This window comes from Cynoglossus semilaevis, chromosome 1 (assembly GCF_000523025.1).
Source record: "Cynoglossus semilaevis isolate Cse_v1.0 chromosome 1, Cse_v1.0, whole genome shotgun sequence".
In the NCBI taxonomy this organism is placed as follows: Eukaryota; Metazoa; Chordata; class Actinopteri; order Pleuronectiformes; family Cynoglossidae; genus Cynoglossus; species Cynoglossus semilaevis.
This window is the reverse complement of record NC_024307.1, coordinates 15,531,402-15,550,912: the sequence shown is the minus strand read 5'-3', so window position 1 is coordinate 15,550,912 and position 19,511 is coordinate 15,531,402. Positions and strand designations below refer to the sequence as shown.

General features: G+C 39.3%; 4 protein-coding genes across 6 annotated transcripts in view; 2 read left to right on the top strand and 2 right to left on the bottom strand.

The window, feature by feature from the left end:
• Positions 1–478: 478 nt before the first annotated feature.
• Positions 479–5,491, bottom strand: golga5 (golgin A5). 2 transcript variants are annotated; one of them, XM_008313451.3, is made up of 14 exons: positions 5,294–5,491; positions 3,859–4,512; positions 3,521–3,721; positions 3,209–3,428; positions 3,014–3,137; positions 2,709–2,912; positions 2,438–2,608; positions 1,863–1,991; positions 1,646–1,744; positions 1,330–1,558; positions 1,129–1,228; positions 989–1,052; positions 811–909; positions 479–557 (listed from the first exon to the last, which is right to left on the bottom strand). In XM_008313451.3, the coding sequence occupies exons 2-13, from the start codon at positions 4,502–4,504 to the stop codon at positions 829–831; spliced, it is 2,268 nt and encodes a 755-aa protein (XP_008311673.1). In that variant the 5' UTR covers positions 4,505–4,512; positions 5,294–5,491; the 3' UTR covers positions 479–557; positions 811–828. The 2 variants fall into 2 exon arrangements, with proteins under 2 accessions (XP_008311673.1, XP_008311662.1); XM_008313440.3 differs by having other exon boundaries at positions 479–909.
• Positions 5,492–6,250: 759 nt separating this feature from the next.
• Positions 6,251–15,082, bottom strand: rtf1 (RTF1 homolog, Paf1/RNA polymerase II complex component). Its single transcript, XM_008313429.3, has 19 exons — positions 14,969–15,082; positions 14,353–14,580; positions 13,089–13,199; positions 12,817–12,964; positions 11,982–12,183; positions 11,773–11,890; positions 11,569–11,680; positions 11,333–11,471; positions 11,070–11,247; positions 10,902–10,984; positions 10,104–10,191; positions 9,886–9,993; positions 9,720–9,797; positions 9,493–9,614; positions 9,013–9,070; positions 8,578–8,655; positions 8,384–8,488; positions 8,105–8,219; positions 6,251–7,366 (listed from the first exon to the last, which is right to left on the bottom strand). The coding sequence occupies exons 2-19, from the start codon at positions 14,434–14,436 to the stop codon at positions 7,260–7,262; spliced, it is 2,034 nt and encodes a 677-aa protein (XP_008311651.1). The 5' UTR covers positions 14,437–14,580; positions 14,969–15,082; the 3' UTR covers positions 6,251–7,259.
• A 32-nt stretch (positions 15,083–15,114) lies between these two features.
• ndufaf1 (NADH:ubiquinone oxidoreductase complex assembly factor 1) lies at positions 15,115–17,333 on the top strand. Of its 2 annotated transcripts, none has more exons than XM_008313412.3 (5): positions 15,115–15,382; positions 15,864–16,421; positions 16,595–16,780; positions 16,896–16,970; positions 17,096–17,333. In XM_008313412.3, the coding sequence occupies exons 2-5, from the start codon at positions 15,891–15,893 to the stop codon at positions 17,249–17,251; spliced, it is 948 nt and encodes a 315-aa protein (XP_008311634.1). In that variant the 5' UTR covers positions 15,115–15,382; positions 15,864–15,890; the 3' UTR covers positions 17,252–17,333. The 2 variants fall into 2 exon arrangements, with proteins under 2 accessions (XP_008311634.1, XP_008311642.1); XM_008313420.3 differs by having other exon boundaries at positions 15,140–15,382; positions 15,867–16,421.
• A 722-nt stretch (positions 17,334–18,055) lies between these two features.
• The window catches only part of oip5 (opa interacting protein 5), a 2,942-nt gene continuing 1,486 nt past the window's right edge, over positions 18,056–19,511 (top strand). The window contains exons 1-4 of the mRNA XM_008313401.3: positions 18,056–18,488; positions 18,963–19,029; positions 19,103–19,225; positions 19,392–19,473. Coding sequence (XP_008311623.1) covers positions 18,305–18,488; positions 18,963–19,029; positions 19,103–19,225; positions 19,392–19,473 — 456 coding nt within the window. The 5' untranslated portion in view covers positions 18,056–18,304. The remainder of the gene's footprint in view (positions 18,489–18,962; positions 19,030–19,102; positions 19,226–19,391; positions 19,474–19,511) is intronic.

Sequence of the window (19,511 nt, the reverse complement as noted above, 5' to 3'; positions counted from 1 at the left end):
CGTTCAAGAATCTCTAGCTATCAGTGTGGATTAAAGTTGAATAATGTTGACACTAAATTGAGATTTTGTATTTGGTAAAAATACAAAAACAAACAAACAACAACAAAAATAAGGATATACGAAAAAACACCGTTTTAAGTCAATGCCACGCAGAAAATGACCCCTGATAGATTCCATATTAAATTACGTCACGTTTTAATGATACATACATGGTTAAGGACAGGAATTTGACTCAATGTGTATTTTATATTACGTTAGAATATAACACAAGTTTTACAACGTGTATTTCAAATATTTCTAAGTGATTGTTCTGAGAAAAAAACAATTATCACACCAGAACACAACTAGTGCCCATCTAAAAATATTCCTAAATCATATATTAGTTTCTCTGCAGTCTTCTGTCCTAAGGATCTTCCAGCTCGCCTTGATTACTCCAATCCTTGGTCATGAACACTGAAACCAAAACAGGACGACCAGACAGTGTTGTTTCCCCTATTGTTTATTAAAAGTTTCTTTTTTACATGTTGATAAATAGAATCAATAGAGATGAAAGATGCCTGAAAGCAGGAGAAAAACAAAACAGTATAATTTCTTGATTGATTTAATGTCCTCTTAGCAAACTGTTAACACAACATATCACTCTGTTAAAATGCACCTGTCAGTAATCAATAATCCGTTAGATGATCAGATAAAATCAAGAGCTAACATCTTTACTTTGTCTATTTTCTGTGCAAAACAGTGAAGCGTTCAGGTCCCCGAGCCAGTTTACCAGCAGTTTTTACAAAGGCAACCATTAAAAAAAAAGCCAACCGTTAATATTCAGTCCTTCTATCTTCCATCTGGATGGCCATGGTGCATTTCAGGCGTGTATGTGAGAAGAACGATCATGACCCATAGATGTAGCACAGCCTGTCAAAAGCAGAATTTAGGTAATTTATTTATCAGCTCCAATAAATACAAGAAATTCATTTTTCTTTGTTGAACTCACCATGTAGAGAATGACAAAAACTCTGGCTGCAGGATAACGCCTCAAGAAGATCCCCAGTCTGATGCTGAAATCAGGTTGGTTTTTTTAAATAAATGACTGTATATGAAGTAATAAATAATAAAAAATAAATAAAGTCTTACCTGAAACGATCAATGGTACTGGCTGCCTTTCGTACTTGACCATACATTCCAGGAGTTTCCTGATCACTGAAGAGGACTGGTGTGTTTCTCTGCCTAGCTCCTGAGATTAGAAGATGATAAAATCTGGTTAAATTATAAACCAATTCAACCAATAAATTTGTCCAAATGACCAAAACACATCCTGGCCTTGGGGTTTCTAACCTTGCCCTTGAACCTCCAGATTACTCATGTTGATGGCTGGTCCTCCACTCTGACCTCCCTGGACACTCTTCAGCTGCTGCTCCAGTCTTTCTAACTGAAACACCAGGGAGTTTTTCTCTGTGCCCAGAGCCTCCAGCATGGTCTGCTTCTGGATCAGAGTCTCTGTCAGCTGGTGGAGACGGTTTTCCAGCTCTGTTTGGCTGCTGCTGCTTAAAGTCTTGTTAGTCAACTGGAATAAAATAATAAAATAATATATAGAGTTTCTGGCTTTTACCATGAATCAAAATGATAGAGCATATTAACCTAACAAGCCCACCTGATTCCTGAGTTTTTGGATTTCATCCTCTCTGTCTTTGATTCGACTTTGCAGAGATGTGTTAGCTCTGTGCTGCTCCTCTTCCACGTACTGCAGCTCCTATGATTTTAGAGATGTGAATTTGACCATACATTAAAATACTGAACACACACTCTAATTGAAACACTTATTTTCCTAAATCTGGACTGTAACTATATGTTTTATTGCAGTATTGTACCTGTTTGTAACGCTCAACCTCAGCCTCCACCTCCTGTTTTGCTCTGTTGTGAAGAGATTGTTGCTCCTGTAACTGCATTTGCTGCTCCCTCCAGGCCTCTGCTTCTGTCATGGCCTGGTTTTCTAAATCCTAAAAGTAAAAACACATCACTTCAATACCTGATTAATGATATTATAGCCAAGCATTACTGCATACTCAGTAGAAAAAGTGCTTGTGGAGTTCCTAAAGGCTCCATTATTGGGCCACTAGTGACCTTTATCCAAAGTGCTACACCCAGCTCTATGTGACACGTCACCACAAATATTTACTGGGTAAATTAATCTTACAAAAGAATATGTGAACAGGCTGTAATTTTCTCCAACTCAATTAAACATTTTGATTGGTGCCAAAAATGGAACCTATCACATCAACAAATTCACACTGTAGTATTCTAAAATATATTTATAATTTAAAAACAATCGATCTAGTCTTAACAAGAAAAAAAAAACCTGTTATGCCTTTATTTTAGTAGGTTAGATTATATTAATGATGTATTTAAATTGAAATTTGCACGTCGCCTTTTTTCATCCTCTCACCTGTATTTCTGTTCGTAGTGTGTGAACTTGCCCTTGTAGTTTTTGGATCTCCTCCTTTTGTAGTTCTTTATCATGACGCAGCTCCTCCAGCTCCAGGGCCATGGCCCCGTTACCATCTAGATTATCCAGACCAGACCCCTCCTTCAGACTACTGATGAGCTTCTCTTTAGACTTAAATAAAAAAAATCCAAAAATGAACTCAAAAGAAAAACTCATTAGACCAAAATTTTGGAACACATACCTAACCACAAACAGCATCTATAGGTCTTACTTGTAAGATGCGTGAAGCTTTATGCTTGTAGTCCTGCAGCTCCTGCTTGGCAGACTCAGCTGTAGCTTTTGCACTTTTCAGTTGCTGCTGAAGGTCATCGACCCTGAGTTTTTCTTCTGCAGCTCGTCGCTCTGCTGCAGTCACCGTCTCTGCAAGAGTCTGCCTCTCAGCCTCCAGTTTGGACAGCCGTCCAGTGCACTCAGTCTGCAGAATAATCAAGGAATGAAGAATGAGGAATGAAGTTTACTTAAATATAAAATGGATTTAATAATTAGAACTAATAATTGACAAAGTGCTGTGTGCACCTGCATCTGCCTGTAGCCATCCTGCTCTCTTCTAAGAGCCAGTTCAGCCTCTCGCAGCCTCTCCCGCAGCGTCTCAAGAGCTTGGGAATGCATGCTGCTTCCTTCAGTGTGATCCTGCATAATTCTAAAAAAAGCAAAACAAAAAGGTTACATATCATTTACAGGCTGATCTTAACAAAGCAAGAAGGTGTATACCTTGACTTTTCTTTCTGTGCCTCCTCTAATGCATCATTGCGGGACTCCAGCATCAGATCAGCTTCATCCAGTCTCACTTTTAGCACTGCAAGTTGTCCGTCTTTGGCTGAAAGAGCCTCTGTTAGGTCATCGACCTGTGAGCGAAGTTCCCGTAATGTGCGGTCAGTGTGAGACTGTTCTGAGTTCCATCGGTCAGAACGTAACCTGGCCTGATTCAACTCTGCAAGTATGGAGAAAAACTCAGTTGGCAAAGAGACAGATGTGCAGAAATATAAGTTGTTATTATTTGTTATTTGTTTTTTCTTCTCTTGCCATCTTGTAAGTCTTTTGCTCTCTGGATGACTGAGGCCATCTCCTGGTTGAGGGAAGCCACTTCACTACGGAGCAGCTGGTTTTCCAGACGCAGACTGGACATGATCTGACTCTGTGGTTCCTCTGTTGGTGGAGGAGGAGGTTCTTGTCTACTGGTCTCCTGGGTAACAGCTAAGCCAGTGTCAAAACTTCCAGAAGTTTCTACAGGGGGTGCAGTAGAAGTATGAAAACATTTTTTTTAATCTGACATTTTACACATTAAATATTAAAATGTTAAAACTTGAACAAAGCATCATCTGATAATATCACAATCAAAGAGTCAAAGACTCAAATCCCACCTTGGGTTTGCTCTTTAGTGTAACTCTCCTCAGAGGTTTTGATGCTATGAGCAGAAAGGGAACTCATGCTTGAAGCCCTTGAAACACCTCGAGTTGAGGGTGGTGTGGAAGGAACTGAAGGGATTTTAAGAGGAGTAGTAGAAGAAGGAGGAGGGGGTGTAGGGTCTTGGGCCTCAATAGCTGGAACCACTTTAACAAGTTCTCTCCTTGAATCACTCCTGTTGTTGGTTGGAGGATCTGAGCTGTTCAGAAAATCAAAGAGCAAGTCATCGTCCACATCCTGCTCACTCTTTTTGGGCCTTACAAAGCCAGAGGGCATCTTAGCAGGGTTGGAGAAGTTACTGCCAGAACTAGAGGGTGCAGTGCTGACATTGGCTGTGCCAGCAAGCAAAGACACATTGGATTTCTTAATGCTGCCAGCAGCTGCAGAAATATAGCTTGGTGCATTTTGAGACGATGCATAGGTGTGATGATGCTGCTTGTATTCTGCATTGCTGTATTCATGAGTGACTGTGGCTTCTTCTCCACCAGGTGATGAAAAAGACGATGTTTGGAGCTGGTTTTTAGTCAGTGCTGTGGCAGCTCCCTGGTCCACTTTATTTAAGAAGTCTTCAGCCTTACCAGCAAAGTCAGCAAACCAAGACATGTTGTGACCTACAGACAGAAAAACCAGTACAGGTTTAACAATGATGCATATGGGAATTGTCAACGGAGATGATTAAAGATCTGTTGATTGCTTTTAGTTGTGAGACTGTCTAAAGCACTTTTCATATGTTCTCTTAATGACACAGCTACAGGTGGACGTGGTCATTTTGCTAACTGAATGCCACCAACGGCCGCCCTGTACAAAGACTGAGTCACTGAACACACAAATTCTCAATCGTCAGGCTTTATCCAGGACTTACAGGAAAGCTGCCGCTTGTGTACAAACAGGGAGTTCATTCTTTCTTTGCAAACAAAATATGCAAGGCAAAGTGATTTGCAATTTTAATGTTGCTCCAAAGAGCTTCTATTTAACAACCATACGAGTAAAAAAAAAAACAACGGATATTTTGGTGCAATGCCCACTATGGAAATGTAAAGAATTATTTGAGCAGCCCTAATAAAGACACAATTTAAATACCCTTAGAGTGTCTTTGCCACTCTGCAACAATCTCTGTGGCCCAACGATAATCATTTGAAGCAATTGATAATTGACATAGTGTAAAAATGACACTGGTGACACGGTGTTTGTAATATGCAGGTTATTTAAGATTGTTGATGGTTACTAATTCTAAATCCGAATTCTAAACGAATTCGAACAAGTGACAAAAGCATCTTAGCTATCGTCATAAAAAAAATCCTGATAAAAACACTGCCTGGTTCTACATAATCTCTGTCGTGGCTAAAGCTAACGAGTTTGCTGCTCACAGGAGTATAACGGCATTTTACCCACCGTTTAAAACGATGACAAACTTCCAGGATTTTACTGACTGCTCGACTACAGCCTGCGCTTAATTTCTGAGCACAAATAATAAACAAAGTGCAAATAACCACGGTAAAAGTCCATTATACTCCATCAAGGATGCTGGTGATATTGTCGATACGTGGACCAGGAAACGCTACTGACGCTGACGACAGGTAAGGACCCCAAAACAGAGTGTCTTCCAACATGCCTGTTTTAAAGAAACATTTTTCTTTAGTTTTTATTTAAGTGCTGTATTTTCTCAATTAAATTTTCAAATATGCAACTATCAAATTGGTAACATTGGTAATAAGGTGCACTGTTGGAAATAGGATTAATTTATATTATTCATATTTATAGTTCTAATAATTTGTAATTTCCTTAATATCGCATAATTCACTTATATTGGATTAGTATAAGGCTTTACATTTGGCAAGAATCTCTTCACATATGCCGCCATCTTAACAGACACTTTTTCCTTTAAGAGTCAAATTAAAGCATTTTACACACGGCACACATTTGTTTACATACTTACTCACGTGTATGATTTCTTTTTGGTTTATGATTGGATTAACTAAAATCAAGTATAAAGGTGTAGGGTGTACTTTTTGTTTCAACTATATTTAAATTGTTCATTGTTTTGGCATAAATGATACACAGTGTGCTCATTTCATTGTTTTGGCATAAATGATACACAAACAGTGTGCTCACATTATCAATTGAGCAAAAACATTAAAGAATGCATTTAGAATAGAAATTAATAGAAACTTAATAACCAAAGTCCTGGATGATTGTGGGGCCTTGTAATTACATTACCAAATATTATACACTGGAGATTAGTGTATTTAATTTCTGCTTAAGTCCATTCTATAAAATAACCAATTGCAACTCTGACTCAAACATTCTGTGTTTTTTTTTGTTTTTTTTTGTGAATTATAATGACACAGGTTATTAAAACAGTGCCTCTTTATTTTTTCTGCACTCACTTCAAAATGCATATTTACATGGCATGCCACATCAATACAGAAAGTGACTATGGACACAATTGAATAACACGTACAATCTGCTCTTGGTATGATGAGCCAGGTGTTTTCCCTGTGAGCAACCAACCAAGAGAGAAAAGAAATGAAGAATCACTTTTATAACCAAGGACAGTCATAGAAAAGGGTTCTTCATAAAATGGATTGTTTCCGAGACTTAAAAAGTTGGACATATCCAGGTGAACTGCGCTGTCATGTGAATGTGATTGTGATCATCTGCGCTCTGCAAAAGTATGAAGATAGGTTCAAACTAAGGATAGACTCCAGGGGGCAGATGATCACAAGTTTTATTAAAATGAAGGGAAAAGTAGGACATTTTATTAGACTAATTAATTCAATAAATGTCCAGTCCTGTCATGTCAAATGTCTTAACAATCTAAATCGTCTAAAATAGTGTCCTCTTTGTTCAAAGTCGTTATCCACAAATGTCACCTCTTGGTAGAAGAGAGACAGAGAGGGGGGGAAGGGAGGAGACGGACTTAAATACATTAAAAAAAACACACACACATAACCTCATGTAAGCTTTCTGTGTGATAACAGAAAAATAACTGAACACAAAACTGTCATCTGAGAGATCCTTTGAAAAAACATTTGCCTTATTTCATTAAGTTCCTCTGATAGACATTCTGTTGGATTCTTACACAGACTCAAGTCTAACTCTCTCACTCTTTCTTACACACACACACAAGTCTAACGCTCTCACTTTCTTACACACACACACACACACACACACACACAAGTCTAACTCTCTCACTTTCTTACACACACACACACACACACACATACTTAGACACACACTCAAGTCTAACCCTCTCACTCTTTCTTATACACACACACACACACACTCACACTTTCATTCTTACTCAGTCATTCAACCAGTTACACATGCAAAGTGGTTTCTGGATGAACTGGCCACATTAGATCAAGCCCCTTCTTTTCTTGTAGTCTTCCAGGTTGAGTGACCTGCGGGGGGCGCCGTCCTTCACCGGCAGTGCATTAGAGCTCACTGACAGGGACTTTGCCTCTGCAGAGAGATGAACACACGAGAATTTATATATTGTATGTGACATGAGCAGCACAGTAGGGTTGCAACAATCATAGGTTAAAAAAACAAAAACGTAGCTGTTATATTTCTAATCATTGTATATTGTTTCCCCAGTACCTAGGCAGAGGAGCCCGCATACAACTTTCACAGTCTTTACATATTTTGAAATACCAACAGACCGATTTCAGCAGGTTTTTGTAGGACCACTGAGGGATTGGGGCTCAAACACTACAGGATTTATCAAACCAACCGAAGTCAACTGAACACATTAATCTCTTGTATGTCTGTATCCAAGCCAAACCCACTTGAACTCACATTATGGGTAAAATCGGTCAACAAACTTTTCCCGATTATGTGTTTGTATCAAACAGGCCAAAATTGTCACAGTAACAGGTAATATACAAAGCTGCAGGGATGTTGAGCACAATAAGTGAAAAATGGGCATTGTGTGTGACTTACATAAGAGTGTTGGGCTATGTCTTACACCAGTTTTCTTCATGTTCTCCATCACTACATCCATGTTTCTTCTCTGACTTCTTCCTCTAATTCTTCTTGCCTGGCTACATCATCTCACACACCCCTTATACATCCCCTCCACTGTCTCTCCTCAGCACATGTTCCTTTCCAACCTTATCCTCAACCTGCTCCACCTCAGCTCTTCCACTGATCTGCTCATTTCTAATCCTGTGAATGAGTCAATGTGAAACATCATCTCACCAGCATTAGGAACCTGTAGGTCGATCTTGACGTCAAAGTCGTGGACTTTAAACAAGTCTTCTGAGAGGTCAGTGGTTGGCTTGGGGACGTCTTTGTCTTTCTGTGGTGGTTGTCCCTAAGACATGGAAGAGAAGAGGAATGAAAGCCATTGTTTTAGTTTAGGATGGGGAGAGTTACTCTAAAAGGCAGGAAGCTTTTTTTAAGAAAAAAACAAAACATACTTTGTTTATTATTTATTTTCAAACTGACTTTTTCATAACAAATTTTTTTTTTATTTACCAATTTGTTCTTCTCTGCACTGGCAGGATCTGCTGCTCCTGACCCAGAGCCGTATTTCTGGTTGAGATGAGCGAGAATAGCTGCGTGGACAGAAGGGTCTCGGGCCTACAGGACAAACAGGAGCGTGACATCAGATCCAGACGAACAAACCAGGATTTGTACACACGTACAATGTTTGAATTGATGAATCTTACATTTGTCACCATGGTGGGTTTACACTGTCTCCTCGTGAAGGGGTCCATCTGCTGGTTTTTGGTGTTTTGTCCTTCAGCCTAGTCAACAACAAAAAATATTAAAATCTTTTCTCTTTTATGACTTGTAATAACAAAATAAACCTGATAAACCATTGTACAGCACATGGAAAAATCTGTCCAGCTAATGATCATGTAGTGACATATTAAAGCAGTAAAGCCATATTAATATATGTTACTAGACATGAGATTAATGTTTAAATATCACAGTAAAATAATTTACATAAAGTCTTTTTGTATTAAACGTGCATTTAGATTTTACAGAATGGAACAGATATTTTAATACCACTTTATTAACACAACACATGTGTTTTACAAATGGCAAAAACATCACAGATAATCATAGATTTATAGGAGGAAAAAAATACCAGCACTCACCACAAGAGCTTTCTCTGACTCAACAATATTCCAGCTTCTGTTTCTCTGGTTAATGTAGCTGCAGTTAAAAAAACAGAGTTAAGTTTGTATATATTACACTAAATAGAAATGTTAAAAGATACATGGAATTAAAATTCTTGATTTAAATATTAATCATTTCATTGATTTAGACACATGACTACATTTTTAGTTTTAATTACAATTTTGTTTGTTTTTAGTTTAGTTGGAGACGAAACAAAATTATTTCAATCAACTAGATTAAATTGGTTTAGTCGCCTTAAGTGTGATGGGTAATTTTTTAATTTTTCAAGAAGAACAGAAAACACACACAGCTCTCATTGACTCTCATCCTCGTGTTTCTCCAGTTCACATGACAAAATCCTTAAGCCCCAAATAACTTCCATTTTAGTTTTCGTCTTTAAAATTTAAATTTGAGTTTTAACATTAAAAGGTAAAAGTATAAATGCATCGCTCATGTACCTGATGGCAGAGATGTTCTTGGTCCTCTGTCTGTCCAGTGCCTCCGCTCGTTCCTCCAGCTCGTTCAGCTCATCCTGGATCACTTTCACTCGATCGCCGTCTCCGTTCTCTTCCGCCATCGCCTTTATTCAAAAGAGAACAAACAAGAGTGGCAAGATTGTGAAACATGAAGACATGATAACATGCTACTGTTGTTGGCTGCTCTGTTGGTCTATGGTTTCAGTCACCTTATCTTTGAGGAGCTGCGTCTTTTTCATGGCATAATTTGGTGGTGCTTTTCTGAACCGGTCCTTTTCTTTAACGATCTGCAGAGAGACAGCAAAGAGATATGTTGGCGATTTTCTGTGGATGATGAAAATGAGAGGAGAGATCTGCAGGAACTCAGGGACTCACGTCTTCTATGTCTTTGTCATTAAACTTGTAGTTCAGAGCTTCTTTGATGGACAGTTCTTTTTTTGTGACTTCATCCAAAGTCGGGACTTGCATCCCTGCAACCATCATCTGTGGAGGAGAGGCCGACAGGCTGAGCAGACAGACACAGCCAGCTCCCTGCCACATCACTTTATGCTCATACTTGGTCAATTCAACCTTTCACTTCCATGTGAACTTACGGCTTCTTTCCACTTCATGAACTCGCTTTCTGTAAATTCCTGATTCGATACAAATTCCAGCCTGAATACCCGTGTGTCGCCCCCATGCCTGAGGAAGAAACAACAACAATAGCAAATTGAGAGACAGCAGGATAGATCTCCACTATCAGTGTTGCTTATTTTGATGGTGCTTCTTAAAAGGGGTGAAGCAGCCACATGTAACCATGGCTACAGCAAAGAAAGATAGTGACAGTGTTGTGTTTAGTGTCTTTTATCGTTGTTTCCTTTCAAACTATTCTGCAACTAGGGATGGCAGTGGATTAAAATATTAATTAAAACAGATTATTCTTTGATGTCCATGTTTAACTCACATTTATGAAACTTTAAATCTGTCATAAATTAAGCATTTTTTCATCAAATTCACCCGTGTTTTAACCTATGCTATGATGGGCCACATAAAATAATAAAGTGGCCTGCTTTTGGCCCACAGGCTTTAAGTTTATTAAATTGCTGTTCTTTGTCCTTGGCCAACAATTTAGATTGTAATCACAAGCAGCAATCAAGCAGTGCAGTCAGACTGTGTTGATGACTGAACCAAACCTGGAAAAAGAACTTTGTCTTTCAAATGTAAGTAAGGATTCAAACTCCTGAATCTTTTGATATTTACTGCATCTAAATGTAGAGTAAGACTTTGACAGTGAATGATCTTTGGATCAGACAGACGACATAGTTGTGCCTGTTGGCCTGATGTGCCTTATTTGTTATGTTTTAACCTAACAGTCGTTGCCAGGTGAGACAAACTTCCTTCTTTATAGTTACCTTAATTGTAATCCCTTGTTTGTTCGTGTTGACCCGAGTTGGTAAACTTTGGCTGTCTCCACCACGTCCATAATTTCAGCAACCTGTGAACACAGGAGTCTGGATTCAACAATTCTTCTTCTTCTTTGTTTCTCCCTCCAAACAAATTCACCAAAAAGTCAAGCTCACCCTGTAAACTGGTTTACTACTGCTGTTCCCGATCCCTATCCTCACAAAGCAGCCAGTTACGGTCTTTGCAAAGAAGGGCATGTGACACCAGCGCTCCAACTTGTTTCTGGACAGACGGACCCTGTTCAGTTCCTCTGGTAATGAAACTGGTTGTGACTTTGGTGGAGTCTCCTCTTTTCTGTGGGCACGAAAGTTACAAAGTTCAGCACAGGAAAGAGGTAAATATGTAACCAATGTATTTCTACAACAACAATCACACTCACTCGTCTTCATCGTACGATGACGACCGCGAACTCCGATCACTTTTGACCGACGACTTGTCGTCGTCTTCCTCCTCTTCCTCCTCGTCGTCCGAGTAAACTTCACTGGTTTTCAGAGGCAGACGTTTGGCCAGTAGCTCAGCTGATCCACGGAGAGAAGAAGAGTCAGGAATTAGATTCTGAATAACAACAACACACACACACACACAACAATGACGAGGCGACAAATGCACACACACCTGTTTTGTTCTTCTTCTTCTCACGCTCAGCTTTGAGTTCTTCCATGGCCTGAGACTTTTTGTCAAGTTTTTCATCACGTTTGGATCGTCTCTCTTTGTTGTGTGATGTGACCTGCAGGAAAGGTCACGGGAAATATAGTCACATCCAAGCACATCAACAGAGAATTGAACATGTCCAGCGTCTCCTCCTGGTCCAGGACTCACCGCTTGTGTGTCTTGAACCTGAGATTGTTTCCGTTTTTCTTGCTCTTCCTCTTGCTTCTTCTTTTTCTCCTCTTTCTCCTTCTTCTTTGCCGTTTTCAGTTTCTTCTTGATTTCAAACCTGTCAACAAATCAAAAGTTTAGGGTGGGTGCACCATAACCTTAACAACAGCATCGTGAGGGAACGTCATCATTTTTTCATCTCTTCTCACCGTCTCTTTAACACCTCTCTTTTCTCAATTCTGTTGAACAGCTCCTGCTCCCTCTCCTTCTCTGTCATCTGCTCCAGACGAGCCCTGTCCTCAGCGTCTCCCATCAAGTCGTCATCGTAGCCATCTTTGAACACTTCGTCCTCGGAGGAGTCCGAGTCCGAGCTGGAGGACGAACTGTTGCTCTCCGAGTCGGAGACCTCCCCTGAGAAAGAAGAACATATTGACATGAATAGGAGTCAACCAGGTGACATCACTTCATATTCAAAGTGGAGAAAGAAATAAGGAAGTGTCAGCAGTAGTGTGTTCTGTGATGTGTTCAGTGCTATGGCACGTCGTCAGGTGTTTTATTACTGCTTATATCGTAACAGAGCAACTCTTACAGTAAATCTTATCCTGTCTATTTCCCGAAATTCCTCCAAACCGCTGACATTGTTGACCTACTTAATAAAAACTGCTTATGATGACAATGAGACCAAGAATGGAAGCAGGAATATACAACATTGTCTGACCAGTGAGCAGCTGGTTCTGGTAAAAAGCCATTACAGAATATTCGGTTGGTGGGTCGTCGCATATTTTTTGTACAAGTAAGAGTATGTGAATGAAACTGAATTGGACATACAGCTGAAAATTACCCGGAAACATTCCGGTTTTGCAGACATTATTGTGTCTCTTTTATTATGTCATCTCTAATTGATCTAATCTGAATCTCAGATCATGATAGATCTCCACACACTTATTGAGTCTGTCTAGCAATTTCAAGTATATGTTATAACACAATTTACACCTTAAGTCTGCCCACTTACAATGTCAGGAGCCTCAGAAATCATCCACGTACCTTCCTCGGGTGCTGAGCTCTCGGCTGAGCTGTCTCCATCAGAGCTGCCTGACGCTGTTTTATTAACTTTCTTCTTCGTGGTGTTCTTCTTCTCTGAGCCTTTCCCTGGTTTCACCTTCTTTTTAACTTTGGTGCCACCCACAGTCCACTGAAAGAAGAAGTGTGCAATGGCAAAAAACAAAACAAACAAACAACAACAAAAAAAAAATCAAAAGAGTGTTAAATTAAATCAATATTTAACTTACAAAACATCACATTCAAAACATCCATACCTCATCATCGCTGTCTGATGTTTCAGAGTCAGTAGATGCAGCAGGTTTGCTCACCGGCTCCTCCTGCTCACCTGAATCGACCCTCTTCCTCTTCGCCAGCGACAAAAGCTCCTGGAAAGTGTGTGGTCACATTTGATGACATTTTAAAAAAATGTCTTCCTTTTATTTTTTTTGTGACAACAATTTTTCCTTAGCGGCAACAAAAGCAGAAGACGTTATATTGGATGCTTTAACCAGTTTAATGATAATAATGAAGAAAACTGCAGTCTTAGCAGAAACAAATCAATTCTAAGATGACTTGAAACCATTCCAAAACCTCTAGGAAGTGAACTTGTGAGAACCTCACTGAGAAGTGTTTCCTCCTACGGATTCAAAACCAACCAATGTTTGAGTCTAGAATTTTACCCTTCCAGGCTGGACCATGTGGGTGATTACTCAGAAATTTGGTTTAAACAGAACACACGACATTGAAACCTACAATGCATCTGCTGTTAAGCAGTTATGATTTCTCAAGGCCTCAGACTCCGTTGATCTTTTCACTGCTCTGCAAAACTCTGCTGTTGCATGGCTATTCTTCAGTGCTTGCAGTCTTGCCGTTGTCAGAGCAGAGGCAACTAATAATGAAGACTGAAGTTTACAGGACGATTGCTGTTGTGTTGTGCAGTTCCTGACATGCCAGGGACTGTAGCGCTCTTCCCTTCAGTCATACCCTCCAAAGCTTGTTTGACAACAACACCGATATAGCAGCCTGGCTCACTGACGTCATTCAGGAGATAGGGTTCTTCGGGCTAAATCAAGTGCAGCTTCACTGCAGCTTCTCTTATGTGTAAACATAGACCATCCCAACGAAGGTCTCACAAATTTAAACGATCTGAATCCACATTTTACCACCGCAATTTTAGGAATTGAACCTAATTAAAGCAACATCTTCGTGCAACATTGTTCTAGCGTTGAGTACATCTCTGTAACCTTAGCATTAGCACACTAATAGCCCTTTCAGGCTAACACGCTGTTTTATTTAGCAACTTCACACATATAACTCAGCGATATTTTCTGTACACAAATAGTACAGAAATTTCGAATAGTTACACTATTACAAAATGCCTCAGTTACTACAAGAGGGCAGAATTGTCACATTTAGTCCAGGCCTCTTTGATTAACGAGACTAAACACAACGCAGACAGGTAGCATTAGCATACATTTGCTTCACCTCAAACTCAGGACTCTTTGAAGGATCATTTACGAAAAAAACGCAAACACCTACCTGGTCTAAGTTATCATCGCTAGCACTGTCTTCAGAGTCCGAGTCGATAACGACTCGTCCTTTCCGTTTCTTTACATTCACCATGTTTAGCTGCGTGGCTAAGTTGTTAGCCTCCTCTGTGTCGTCTCACTGATGCAGCTTGAATTAGCCGCTTGCTACGTTAGCTTGTTTTCTCGCTCTGTTTTTTTTCTGTGGCGCCCTGAGCATGCGCGGCTCATAGGCTTTTGACTGAAAAAAAGGATGAGAAAGGTGAAAATGTTTTAACAAAACTTTGCAATTTGACCTGAACGCTGAGAGAAATTAACACAGTGCTGTAGATGCCCTTTGATCCACTAGGCGCAATTGTACAGATGAAAGTCACATAATTGTAACGTTCGCTTGTTTCGTTTTCATTCATTCTTATCCAGAAAGTGGTCACTTGATTAGCTTGAAAATGTTGATTTATGAAGCTTTAACATATACAGAACTGTGCCCATAATACCCGTCTTTAACAATGTTTTTTTTTTTAAAACAAAACCCACACAAATACTGTTCGACTAATAATAAAAACTTGGCCTTGGTAATAGGAGTGTTTACCTGTAGTGGTACTACAAGTATTGCTAAAGCCGCTACTTACCTACTGATTTAACATGTATTACTACTGCAAGTTCTCCAACCACATTCGAAATAAACCTTCCAATTCCAATGTAATGCTTTACTGCTAGATGTCGCTAAATCGCGCCTTTATGGCGGAACCTTCTGTCTACAGAGACTGCATTAGTCAGGAAAGAAAACGCTGGTGCACCAAAACAGGGGTTCCTGACTTCACAACGGGTTGACCTTCCAATGTGTGGCTGACTGCTGTCTGTTAAATGTGAATATTCCAGTGCTTTCGAACGTTTGGTGAAGATAATTAAAATCATGGTTTCGGCAACAATGGACTTATGAGCGAGTATAAAGTTATTGAGTTGTTAACAAAGGCGTCGTAAATGTGTCGGTCCGCAGTGACGGTGTCCGCGAAGATATTGCAGCTCAATACTGCATGACCAGCGTAAGTAGACAGCGTTCATTAGCACTTTGCATTCACGCAAGACGTTTGTGGTGTAATCTAAATACTGTTTACAGCACTGTATCAGAAATATTTACCTTTACACAAATAAAGCTGTAGTGAATAAGTGCGCACATTAGGTGTGACGTTATAGCCTTAAACTGTCCTCCACTGTATCACCACTTTAGGTAATATTAAATCAAAATTATTAATTTATATTGTAAATTTGAGATATAAAACTACATTGGCTAAAAAATAGCTAAAATAATGAAGTATTACTAGTCAGTAATACTTGCGTTTTATTGATAATATACAGCACTGACTTGTGGTATATATGTGAATAATAAAAAAAACCTTTACAATGTATTATCAAACTCTTGCCCATGTATGTAACTCCACTTTTCTGTGTGTAAAAAAAACCTTTACAATGTATTATCATGTATTATCATTATACTCCACCTTTCTGTGTGTTTTTTTTCTGCAGCAGTGAATCTTCCAAATCCACACTAAAATGTCCCTGACAAAGATGACACGTCTTCCTTTAGCAAGACTGCTGAGCTCCATTCACCTGCAGCAGCAGCAGCTGCTGCCCCTTCTCCATCCTTCCATCTCTCCCATCACCTCTATTCCCAGAAGATGTGCATTACATAGTGAATACAGGCGGCCCGGAAAGCCCAGAGAATACAAGAGGCCTTGGGATTTAAGGAATTTTGACTTCAAGAAGGCTGTGGCTGTGTTAAAAGAACACTTCACACTGCTGCAATCTGAGGTTCATGACCGCATTGTCGTAGGCCCTGAGGGAAGACCGCTGATTGAGCACATGCTGGAGCAGAACAGGGTGGTTTGGGAGTTCAGAGGTCCAGAGAGTCTGAAAGAGTGGACGGTCTCCTCTGATCGTGAGATTGGAGGTCAAAGTGAAATCTCGTTGACACTTGGAAAACACAATACATGTTTTCTCCACGGGACCCTAAACACAACTCCACCAAGGGACGGAGAGACGCGTTACAGTGGTTACTGCACCGTGCGCTCAAAACAACCAAAGGTTGGTATACTTTGGCTAATTTGAACAAATCTACCCAGAAATGATCAGATAACTAATCAGGGAGGTGGCACTGTTTTATAATTCCCAGACATTCCAATCTAAATAGAAGTAAAAACTATATTTTTTTGATGAATTATTTAAAGTAACTAAATACAACTTCTGCTTTGCTGTAGTATTCATTTGACAGAAAGAAGCACCATGATTGGACCAGCTTCAACTCCTTACACCTGAGAGTACGTGGTGATGGACGTCCATGGATGATCAACATCGCTACTGAAAACTATTACACACACCAGAAAGATGACCTGTACCATTATTTCATGTTCACCAGAGGAGGCCCATACTGGCAGGATGTTAAGGTATAGTCTTTGCAAATGTGAATAAAAATTCTAACAAAAAAACTGCCGTCAGTAGCATTTGTTGTGGCTTCTGATGATAAGGTGTTTTTGGTTTGGTTTTGTTTTGTATTTACAGATCCCTTTCTCAAAATTCTTCTTGGCACAGCGTGGGAGGGTACAAGATGACCAGCATCCACTCTGGTTGGACAAGGTAGAGCAAAGGAAGTTTGTCAAAATATAATCAGATGCAACAAAAACACAGCAACACTCTGTGTTCACATCCATGTTGACTCAGCTCCCTTCTCAATGCTAAATCACATCCATTTGTGTTGACAGATTAACACCATCGGATTTACACTTGGAGATAATGCAGACGGTCCATTTCAACTAGAGATCGACTTCATCGGCGTCACCAACGATTACGCCCACACTGAAGAGTTTGCCTATGAACATTATAAGAAGAATCCTGAAGTTAAATCCAAACTGTCATAACACTGCAAATTAAACATCAGATTTAATTTTTAATTATTCTGTGTAAATTCTTCTAATGCTGCCAATAAACAATCTCTCAGTGCTTGTGTTCATGTTGGTTTATTAATATTATGAAAGGTAGATGGCAGTCTGACTTGACTTTTTAGAGCTTTTTTACTTCATAGGGAGAAAATCTTGTGGCTTCTGTCGATTAAAATTCAGACATTTTAATTAACATTAATTAACATTAAACATTTTTTATTTATCAGAATTATACTTCGATAAACGTGTTTAACTATTAGTCATTATTTTAGACATTTAAGTACTATACTGTTTTATTCTCGTTCATTAATTATTGAAGTTATTTAATTCTCTAATATTACAAATATTAGTAATGGTACTTTCTTTGAATTTTGCTTCTATCTCGTCAAGAATCAGTCGATATAATATTAATACTATAATCTATATCATTAACACGTGTTACTCCAATAAATTGCAAAATTTTATTTCCTATAATAGTATTCTGGGCATGGCGTTAAATGCCCAGGTCCTTCCAGTCCAGTAGGTGGTGATGTCGAACCCTGAAAAGATCAAGCCGATGTAAAAAAACAAAAACAAAAAAACAATCGTTTATTTTAATTAATTGAATATTGAACGCGAATATTGTCGGTCCAAAAACGACAGAGGTAAAATGTAATGACGCTATATTTGTTCAGGCGGTGCCAATAAAGTTACGTTTTTTAAGGGGAAAAAGTCCTTCTTCCGCGACTTAAACAAGGTTGCCAGATCCTTTTTATACGCGATTTTAGTTTCGTAAAAAACCTAAAAAAAAAAAAGCTTATTAGGACTCTTTCGTTTGTCCTGAACAAAAATATGAATTTTTTTATAAACAATGTATGGCAAATGCGCGTATATAATATGATTTAAAGAAACGGGAGATAGTTGGTGGGGTTTTTTTTCTTCTTTTTGGCTCTAGTTTTGTAAGACCAGGTTGTGTGAACGTATCCCACAATCTGGCACTAAACTCAAAATTAGAAGCGGGATCCACGGCTGACTTCACTGCGCTGCAAAAACATGGAGTTCGATGAAAGCCTGTTAGTACAACGATTCAGTGCAACAAGCATGGATAAAGAGACGGGACTCAGAAAAATTTATCATCAACAACTGACTCTACACTGTTCTCACTGCCACACCGTGCTGGGAGATTCCTGTGGAATCTGCGGGGAAATCCAGAGTCTGGACTCCATCGTTTGTTTGAGTAGGTTCACCGTATCTCCCTGGTTCACAGTTAAATCACACAGGAACATTAGTAGATGTTGACGTGGGTGTTAAGGAGTTCAGTACCAGGCTGGAGTTATATGGGGCTGCAGCGTTAAACTAGTACTGAAAATTAAGCTGAATGTCACGTTAAAGCTAAGTCACATAAGGCTACCAGATACAGTTTTTAAATAGTCCTTCCTAAAATGCTAAAATGTTAGCTACCAAATAACGTTTGGTGAAGCTAGTGGGCGAAACTGTATCAACAGATTGACAACCTGCTTTGATTGATGCGACTAATCTCTTTTCAATGCATTGTTGCCAGAAGTATGAGAAAAGAAGCAACTAATATAATGAAAAAACTAAGTTAACATGTAAATAAATAATTTTAGCATTTTCTGTTAATTAACATGCAGAGCATGGTAAAAAATAAATGTCGATGATGTTGTTTGTCTGTTTTACGGTCTACCCTCAGGTGTTACAACTGATATTGTGGTCGGCGGTGCAAACGATTTTGGACGTAAAGGCGAAATAGCAAACTGGTGAGTAGCTGCACAACTGAAAGCTGCCTGTGTTGTGAAGGCTATGTCCTGATATGGCCTTGTTTGAATTCAGTATCTATAGGTCTCTGATATGCCGTTGCTGTGCTTCTTTGGTGGGTAAGGTGATTCTCTCAGGTCCGTCCTGTCTGAGCATGATTCGCTCCCTCTTTCTCCTCCACAAACCAGACATCTCCTGGTAAGACCGGTTTTCACCTCCCGAACCCGGCAGCATGTTGACTGTGTGTGCACAGGTTCAGTGCTGCTGGAGGAGTCAATTAAACTATTTAAGTAGAGACAGAGAACTTTCCTAGTCTCTCAACGTATTTTTTTTTTAAATATATATTTCTTGAAATCCACTGCAGCTACATCCTTGACAGCAAGTCACTGGTGAAAGCAGTCACAGTCACATTTGATGTCAAGCCACTGGTGCCTGCCATAAATGAGGTGAGACTACAATAATACAGAAAAAATGTAATAACCCA

What these genes read in the sequence shown, in the direction of transcription:
- golga5 (XM_008313440.3), bottom strand. Translation starts at nt 4,504, where the DNA reads ATGTCTTGGTTTGCTGACTTTGCTGGTAAGGCTGAAGACTTCTTAAAT. An exon ending in CACTACGAACAGAAATACAG is followed by an intron (nt 1,992 to 2,437) that starts GTGAGAGGATGA and finishes TTTTACTTTTAG; the next exon opens with GATTTAGAAAACCAGGCCAT. An exon ending in TCCAAAAACTCAGGAATCAG is followed by an intron (nt 1,559 to 1,645) that starts GTGGGCTTGTTA and finishes ATTTTATTCCAG; the next exon opens with TTGACTAACAAGACTTTAAG.
- rtf1 (XM_008313429.3), bottom strand. Translation starts at nt 14,436, where the DNA reads ATGGTGAATGTAAAGAAACGGAAAGGACGAGTCGTTATCGACTCGGAC. An exon ending in AACAAGGGATTACAATTAAG is followed by an intron (nt 10,192 to 10,901) that starts GTAACTATAAAG and finishes TTTCTTCCTCAG; the next exon opens with GCATGGGGGCGACACACGGG. An exon ending in TCATGAAGTGGAAAGAAGCC is followed by an intron (nt 9,994 to 10,103) that starts GTAAGTTCACAT and finishes TCTCCTCCACAG; the next exon opens with ATGATGGTTGCAGGGATGCA.
- ndufaf1 (XM_008313412.3), top strand. Translation starts at nt 15,891, where the DNA reads ATGTCCCTGACAAAGATGACACGTCTTCCTTTAGCAAGACTGCTGAGC. An exon ending in TGCGCTCAAAACAACCAAAG is followed by an intron (nt 16,422 to 16,594) that starts GTTGGTATACTT and finishes GCTTTGCTGTAG; the next exon opens with TATTCATTTGACAGAAAGAA. An exon ending in CATACTGGCAGGATGTTAAG is followed by an intron (nt 16,781 to 16,895) that starts GTATAGTCTTTG and finishes TTGTATTTACAG; the next exon opens with ATCCCTTTCTCAAAATTCTT.